This window comes from Lineus longissimus, chromosome 7 (assembly GCF_910592395.1).
Source record: "Lineus longissimus chromosome 7, tnLinLong1.2, whole genome shotgun sequence".
Taxonomy (NCBI): Eukaryota; Metazoa; Nemertea; class Pilidiophora; order Heteronemertea; family Lineidae; genus Lineus; species Lineus longissimus.
The window spans coordinates 10341865-10350951 of record NC_088314.1 but is presented as its reverse complement, the minus strand read 5'-3'; the positions used below and the strand labels follow the sequence as shown (position 1 = coordinate 10350951).

The 9087-nt window shown below is 41.2% G+C and overlaps 1 protein-coding gene across 3 annotated transcripts in view; it reads right to left on the bottom strand.

Annotated features, from left to right (window-relative positions):
* Window positions 1-1198: 1198 nt before the first annotated feature.
* The window catches only part of LOC135490720 (uncharacterized), an 80892-nt gene continuing 73003 nt past the window's right edge, over window positions 1199-9087 (bottom strand). For all 3 annotated transcript variants that reach the window (XM_064776114.1, XM_064776113.1, XM_064776115.1), the window contains 2 exons: window positions 7658-7899; window positions 1199-5280 (listed from right to left, as the gene is read on the bottom strand). In XM_064776114.1, coding sequence (XP_064632184.1) covers window positions 5127-5280; window positions 7658-7899 — 396 coding nt within the window. In that variant the 3' untranslated portion in view covers window positions 1199-5126. The remainder of the gene's footprint in view (window positions 5281-7657; window positions 7900-9087) is intronic.

The window sequence follows — 9087 nt, the reverse complement described above, 5'->3', positions numbered from 1 at the left end:
AAAATTACATCTATTGTGAGCAGTTAAAAAAATCAAATATATTAACATATTTTTAAATGGACTCACCTGGCAGAGATCTAAATATGTCACTACTGGCTAAGTATATTTGTGGGGGATCGCCCTGTGGCGGGTACCCTCAGCGAGTTCATCTGTGAAACAGATGCTCCCCTTCTGCCATCGAGGAGCTTGCGAGTAAACCGGCTGCATCGAAAGCTACGGAGTGGAAGTGGCCGACATCTCGTTGGCAGCGCCTGCATATTGACTTTGCAGGATCCAATTAGGACCAGTGGTAATGTTTATTTGCGGTTATTCCGTTTCACAAGATTTGTGTACTTGGACTTTCATTTCATAAAACATGGGATGAGCCAGGGAGGGTTTAAGCCCGCAGCACACTAGCCGCCAACTTTGGCGACAAGAATCAAATATAAAATAAAAATATAGAATAAAATATAAAAATCTGTCATATTTTTATATTTTATTTTTATATTTTATTTGGCCTCTCGACGCCAAAGTTCGCGGCCAGTGGATCCCGGTCAGAGCACACCTGCCCAGAATTGACGTCCAGTAGCGTCTTTTCCGCCACTTTAACCCATCCTTGGCCATGCAGCGCGAAATCATGTGACATCAAGACGAAAGCTGATTGGCCATAGCCTCGCCGCCGACGGCAATCCGTAGCACACCTGGCTTCTTCTTGCGTTCAAACGCGGCGACACGCGTCAAAAATCAAACATGTTAGATATTTGGCGTTTAGTTGTCGCAAGTGGCGGCAAGTCGCGTTCGCCGACGCCGTTCGTAGCAGACTAGGGATTTTTCAGGCGTTCAGGACTCTTGCGGAAAAAAACGCCTGTGAACGCCGAAATTGGCGTCGAGTGTGCTGCGGGCTTTAGACTGTAATCAAAGCAGCGATGCTGCAGCGCCGTCTGTCTTAAAAGGGTGGGACTATGTAATTCTGTGTTGTACGCCAAGATGGCTTCTGTGTTTTTGTTGCTTGATAAATTGGTTTCGTTCGTTAGAGTCTTATTAGCCTTTTACACTCGGCCATACATGACAAGATCGCTGGTAACAGCGCTAATCTTGGAAATGACGGAAATCACATCAGGAAATAGGGAATTTTATCACCGTCCAAAAAATGATTGCCATGTCACAATGAATAACTCCTATAAAGAAGTAAAGAAAGATACATGTAAACCTGATAAGGTATGACAGATTTTTATATTTTATTCTTTTAGTAAATAGAGGAAGATATACATAATTTTCCGGGTAATCTGAAAAAATTAGGGAGCATAGACAAGGGATGTAATAGCGCAAAACGGCCAAAGTCCCACTTGAGATCCAAAGAACACTTGATAACTTGAACATCACAGATCCAAACGGTATCCAGTCAGAACGGCCCCTGGTCAAAACGGCCCTGCTTTAATAGAGTCAAAACACCGGGTCAAAACGGCCCTGGGTAGTTTAGTGGTAGTTAGGGGTGGCCAGGGCCTTCAGCAGAGGGTAGTTTAGGGTGTTTGGAGGTTTGGTATTCAGGTTTGTCAGCATGGTTTTATAAATATATCGTCTAAAGGTTCTATTATCACAAGCAACCCTTGAAATTCAATGTTGTTCAAAGTTTCGTCTGAACAACAGAAATTATTCGAACTTTAGAATTCTCAAGCAACATTGAATATCAACAAGGACCAAGGCGTTTTCTGATGAAGTCTTGTAGTGCACAGACAAAATTTGAAGAAGATTGATTTTCCAACAAAGTGTTTTCGATGATAGAACATTAGAACTGAAAGCTTTTCTGTTTTTGAAAGCAAGTTTTCACAATTATTCAGAGTTTCAAGATGCAAAAGGAGAACAAACAGTCAAACACACTGGACGGATATTCGAACACACGGAACTTCATATCAGTTCGGGAAATGTTAGAATTCAGATACGTATCCGAATTCAGATACCCATATCAGAATTCGGATACTTAGGGTATCAGAATTCTGATACTTTGGGCCAGATTTTTACAAATATGTCCATTTGGGGGAGGAAACATAGATAGGACAGCAGTTTATGTTTGCATGATTTAGTAAAAAAAATGTGCACAACACTGTCAAACCAGCTTTTGTAAATTCTCCCGAGCGTTTGCTTGTAAGCAGCAATTACATCCAGCTCCTGTACATTTCCCTGTGCATCATATGTGTACATTATTTGTACTGAAGAATTCGGTATGTTCAAAAAAGGGCACAAATGATGGGGTCCAAAATCTGGGATCAGCTTTAGAAATGGAAGCCAAGAATAGCTCTAACATCTGTCTTCACAAAGGTGATAGCCCTGGGTGGGTAGTTGGCATGTCCTTCAATTAAGCCCTTTACTAAGATTAAAGGCCATATATCTAGGTTTGAAAACATGCTTGATACTCATGAAATATGTTGAGGGTTAAAAAACAAGATCCCAGACATTAAAAAAATTCTAATAATAAAGTCATTATTTAGTTATTTCAATTTTCAATTTTAAACTATTTGAATTTCCCACCACACACAACTTTAGATTAGTTCCACATGTGGCCGCTAGGGATTTTTTGATGACGTAGATCAGGCCAGTCAGAACAAAGCAAGATGGCTTCCGCATACAGTTCAGAGAGTGAGAGCAGTGAATTTGAGGATGTTTTGGTCGATACAGAAGGATATTTAAACGTTGAGCCGTACATGTTCGAGCCATTAATATCACTAGATCATAATGAGAGTTTACGTTTTTTGGCTAACGAACGTTCCTTTGGAGGCTGTCGCATGTAAGTGGGGTTGGTCAAATCGAATACAGATGGAACAGCTGTTTTTAACAAGTGGCATTTAATATTCAGTTAGATGCAGATATCCGGCTTCATGTGATAATCCATATCGATAAAGTGATCACTGCAAAGTTTGGCCGAAGGCCCAGGCTTCCAACACTCCAAACGTTTGCACTTCCGAATCCACAGTTTCCTCCTCTCTCGTTCAACTGGCTTTGGAAATTCATGAAAATGGGTCCCATCCGTCATTCGATTGTTCTTTGTGCTATCCTTGACACAATTCGGAGCCACACAATACACCATAGTGAATGAAACACATTACTTCCAGGTGTGCATAATTAATTAAGGCCCTCCTGCTTTTATGATTGCATGACATGTACAGAGGCCTGATCTACATCACAACTTTTGCTGAAACTGTCGCCTGGCTCTAACAAGCCAGTTGCTAGCCTGATTAGGTAATCAAGTTGTCAAACACATAATTGGCTATATCTTCAAAATGGATGGAGCTAATTGCATTTGGTTTTCTGTATTGTACAAAGTGTTAGGTACACTTTTGAAATCGTCTTACAGCAGAAAATGGCAAAAAACCTTGAGTTATGGCCTTTAAGGGGTATCCGAATTTTGATATGGGGCATCTGAATTCTGATATGGGTATCTGAATTCCGATACGTACCTGAATTCTAACATTTCCCGGACTGATATAAATGTATAAAGAATCACAGCAGATCAGACATTTCAAAAGCATGGGTGGAGCTAAAATGTTGGCCTTGGTTTTGGTCGACATTTTAGCTCCACCCGAGCGGTTTTAGTGAGACAACCAATACCTCCAGTTCGGTATCAATTCCTTAAGCCAAGACTGGTAACCAATTGGGAAAATCTTCTAGCACTGGTCACGATGGAAGTAGATTGCACATCATCTACTGATAACTGCTAATAAAAACTGTTAATACATGTAACAGCTGTAACAGATGTAACAGCTGATGATTAACACCAATAGAAAAGTTCTGCACAGTCAAACCAAATGACCTTCAACAAATGAGATTCATCACGTGTAGATAATGTATAATATGTATGTCTATAAACATGATAAACAAAACAATTTCAGTGTAAGAAACAGCAGTTTAGAGATGTAAGTTGAGATTCATAGACTTTAAGTATAATGACGAATTAATAAAGACTTTATTAATTCTTCGTATAATAAATATATACACTTTAAACACATTCCTGATTTTCAACTCCTCAAATACCTTTTCTAGACGCGATAACCCCTTCAAACTGGGACCTATGATTCCCTGATCACAGCGAGAGTTACCATCACTGCTCTGCTCAACAACAGATGGAGACACAGTTTCATCAAATCCATCAAACGTGACAGCAAAAGAGCTCCTGGTGTGAGACCCAAGGCGTCACCCAGATACATGATGAGTCCAAACTACCGGCATCAGACATAAATAAGCTACACTCACCAAACTTGTCTTATTTTCATCTCAGAAGTCTCCTTTTTACCTCCCTGGGTCAATAGTATTTTGTTCTGGAGTGGGATACACAAAAACACTCTCCTGATGCGCTAAGGGGGATTCCCCACATTATGCAGAAGAGCCACGTGTTTCAATATCAATTACGTCATTTCAATAGTAGAATGACCCCCCTCTACATGGCAAAGAATGACCAAAACATGTGCAAAGTGAGGCAAACTGAGCAGATGATGGCTGGAACCATTATACCAACAACACGCCATCTGAGATGAGTGTAAAGAATTAATAGAACGTAGGTCTACGATGTTGGCAGTTTAGCACTGACTAAGATCTACGATGTTGGCGGTGAAGCTCAGTTAAATAACGGACCTAACAATATCAACATTGTGTTTTAGGAATTGAACGCTCGGTGTTAAGGTTTTAAAACCCTTGAGGGTGGAGCTCTCAATGACTGCATCTAGCTCCACTCTCAAGGGTTTTGAAACCTTAACCTCTTGAATCGCAGAGACCGACCAGTCGGTCATTTTGAAATAACAGGTCGGTCTCAGTGATATTTTTATTCCCTTGAGCTGGGACGCTAGTTTATTGCTTGTTATAGCGTGTTTGATGTATAGTAGGGTCAGTTAGAGCATGCCTGGGTAATTGGCGCCTCGGGACGGGACTTTGGCAGTTGTATGCGGGCGCTATATGTCGTGAAAGTCAGACCCAATTTCGCAACCACGTGACCACCCTGGGACCCCGGGATTTTCAAGTTTTGGGATTCAAGAGGTTAACATAGACCCAACACTGAGGGTTTACAACCAACAAAGACTTTTGTTTACACATCAATTTTGGACCCTTTTTTACTCAAAATGTTTTTCATTAACAGACGGGTGGGGTAAGGGCGTTGTTTATCAATTTGGCATAGCTGCCAAAGCTTCATTTGAAGCATAAGTATATGGATGGTCACTTCCAAGGTATGCATCAAAGATGTTGACAGCTTCTTGAAACTGGTATCTTGCCCTTGAGAAGTAGTTCGTCGCAAAGTAGAACGCGCCAAGGTTGTATCTGAAATAATAGAGACGATAATGGAGATCAAAATGAACTTCAAAATAAAACAATCGAGGCCTAGCCTGCTCACCTGCTGTAGTTAGGCTGAGAGATGTGCTATATTCAACCTAAAGAATCAATTCCCCAGCTTGCCCAGCATCAGGCAGGCCTTCCATTGTGCTAACCGGACTGATTGGTAACAAAACATGCTATCTTCAGGCCATTGGAAAAACTTTAGAGTTTGACCCCTAGTCAAATAAATGAAACGGCCAGGGGCCATTTTGCTCACCATATAGATATTTGGTGGTTAGGAATTCATCCTGGTTAAGAAACATGCTACATGTATAGTATATAGGTCAAACCAAAGTCGGTACGACATGTGATGTATCGTTGCTTTGAGTACCTACCATAAAAATATCATCGAAAACAAGTCACTAATAAGCGAGACATTGCACTTTTTACCTTTTTTAGTTTTGACCTTCTCATGGCCAAGTCGAGAATCAGATCAGTTGAAATTGGGTGTCCGAGGTGACATGATGCAGGGAGTTATGTGTACCAAATTTCAAGTTGATAGCTTCAGCGGTTACGAAACGTGCCATAGTTACACTCAAACGGCCAATTCACGCCTTTTGACCTCTATGACCTTGAAAAGTAGGTCAAATCAAAAACCCGTATGATATGTGATGTATCCTTGCTAGGAGAACCTACCATAAAAATGTTATCGAAACAAGTCACTCATAAGAGATATCACACTTTTCAGGTTCCAACTTCTGGCCCCCTGGTGGCCAAGTCAAGAATCAAATGATTCAAATTGGACGGAAATTCTATGTCAGAGGTTACATGACATAGGGAGTCATGTGTACCAAATTTCAAGTTGATAGCTTAAGCGGTTATGAATTGTGCCGTAGTTACGGCCAATTTACACCATTTGACCTCTGTGACCTAAAAAATTAGGTCAAATCAAAAACCCGCACGATATGATGGTATCCTTGCTGGAGTACCTACCATAAAAATATCATCGAAAACAAATCACTAATAAGGGACACATTGCACTTTTTACCTTTTTTAGTTTTGGTCCCCTGGTGGCCAAGTTGAGAATCAGATCAGACAGAAATTAGTTGTCAGCAGTTACATGACGTAGGGAGTCATGTGTATGAAATTTCAAGTTCATAGCTTAAGCAATTAAACGTGCCAGAGTTACACGCAAATGGCCAATTTACTCCATTTGACCTCTGTGACCTTGAAAATGTGGTCAAATCAAAAACTCATACGATATGTGATGTATCCTTGCTAGGAGAACCTACCATAAACATTTTATCAAAAACAAGTCACTCATAAGAGAGATATCACACTTTTTAGGTTTCCACTTCTGGCCCCCTGGTGGCCAAGTAAAGAATCAGATCGGACTGAAATTCATTGTCAGAGGTCACCTGACCTGGGGGTCCTGTGTACAAAGTTTCAAGTTCATAGCCCCAGCGGTTAAGGAACGTGCCACTGTTTTGAAACAGGATACAGACGACGACGACAGACGACGACGGACACAGAGGTGTTGTATAGACTCCCCTATGGTGAGCCAAAAACCTAGGTGACATACACTGTATGGAGGTTGGATGTACCAATGGTGATATGAAATTTGGATTATTTGGACAAGTAGTTATATGAATAAATGCATTTTTAAGCTATTTAGACTTGGCCCTGGTGGTCAAATGGTAGATCATATCGGAGTGAACTCGGGCCCCCGAGATCAGCTTACATGTGTACCACATTCGAGAGTGATGGTCAATGCAGTTAAGAAGTGTGACACAGTTACAGCCTAAAGATGCAATTTTACCTTTTGTGACCTAATCAAACATTTTCAGTTTTGGCCCCCTGGTGGCCAAGTCTAGAATAAGATCAGACCAAAACTTGGTGTCTCATCGAGTTGATTTTAGGTGTTTACGCATACAAAGTTTCAAGTCCATATAGTCTAGGAGCTGAGCGACTTATATGTAACATGCATGCTACAAATGATTTGAACGTGTTGAGGGATAGAGTACGCCTACCTGACCATAGAAACCAGATTCTTAAATTGTTTTTTGAAGTGGTGGTTGTGGGAGATAGAGGGGTTAGAATTTTACTAAATGGCTTCATCATTGGACCATGAATGGGAGCTCGGTACAGGAGCACAAACATCAATGTACACGTAAATCATGAACAGTTGGATTTAGACCCTATAAATGTATTACCAACGGATAGAAACATGGTGCGTCAGAGTGAGATAAATCCTGAAGCAGTCTCAAGTAAGAGCGTTTACATCGTTTCGATGGACGGACCCACAGGCGGACCGACAGATGCCGAAGAGGATGACAATTGCTAGTTTTTGAGGCTCTCTAAGTCAAGATCTACATCTACCTACCTGACAACTGCAACATCCACATGCACTGAACCAAACGTATCAAGCAGAATCTTCAGAGCTGTCTCGTACAGGTTTCCAGCCAGAGTATTATTCTGGTCATCATAAACAAGGGCAATATCATTGACGATCTGCGCAACACGGGGATGGTTGGTGCCAACCTCGCTCCTTGTCAGATTCAGATCTTGTATGAAGTAGGCGAGCGCTTCATCAATTCGGCCTTGCTTGTAGGCAAGCTGTCCAAGCTGAGGAGAATAACATATTACATGAATACACGACTTATTGTCTACAATGTTAATCATCGTGCTCAAGGACGACGACGAGCTCCAAGGACAAACGTATACTGTGTCACCAGTGTAGACTCTGCTACTCTTCAGAAATGGAGTTCTTTATAGTTTTCACCTCTGCTATTGATGTTTGCATATACTGGAGGAGCAATGTTCTCTGGAGAGGGCCAGCGATCTGATAGTCCCAAGTCATGACTGTCATGTAATGAAGGATATCTAGTTAGACGCCGATGATTGCCATGATTTTACAGAAGAATATGTCCTTCCAAAGAGAAAAGCAAAGTGCTTTTCTTCCGAGTTCTTTGTGTACATTAAGGCTTTGGCCTGAAATTTCAAAAATCTTCTACACAATTAGACTTTACGTGTGCAGCTGTTCTGACAGTACTGGTGACTGCCACTGATATGAGAGCAGCTTGAGTGAATGGCAGGCTTTCTGCTGCTCAGCAAGGATATTATAGGGGGAAATACATGTATAGGGCTTTTCTTTCCCAAAAATAGGGATTTATAGGGATTTTTTGTAGGGCAAATAGGGGGCTTTCGTCCCAATATTTGAGATGATTGGCAGAGTAAATCATGTGACAATCAGGCCTATGGGCTATAGGGTCTAATAGTATATGTTCTGATGCCACCAATGACTGCATGCCATTAGAAGGAACTCGTCCTCATCAAATTACTATACTTAAATGCAAACAAGCATTTGTGGACTTGCAAGCTCGCTTGGAAATGCATCTACCTAACAAGCAACAGGTCTGAGTTTGATCCTCACCATTCGGGCTGAATACCCAAGCTCTTTTCGTCCGTAGGATGGGACAGTAAGCTGTGGTCGACTGTATCTGGTGTCTATATGCCATGGCAACATAAAGACCCTGCACAGGTGGACACAAGCCAATATTTGACTCTTATTTCCTTTCACACAGGCCAACAGGCAAACGCCTGCAACCATAAGTGATGCCATTTTTAGTGGATGAAATTCATTCTTCTGCATGAGTGGAAAGCAAGACATCTGACATCAAGAAAATTTATGGATGTAGCGCCTTTGAAATTGAACTGCATCAGTCAAAAAAAAAAATCCTCAAAATATAAGAATAAAATATATCCCCGCTCACCCCTGCACTTGTAAAAGATGGGAAAAGTTCTTTTCCCTAT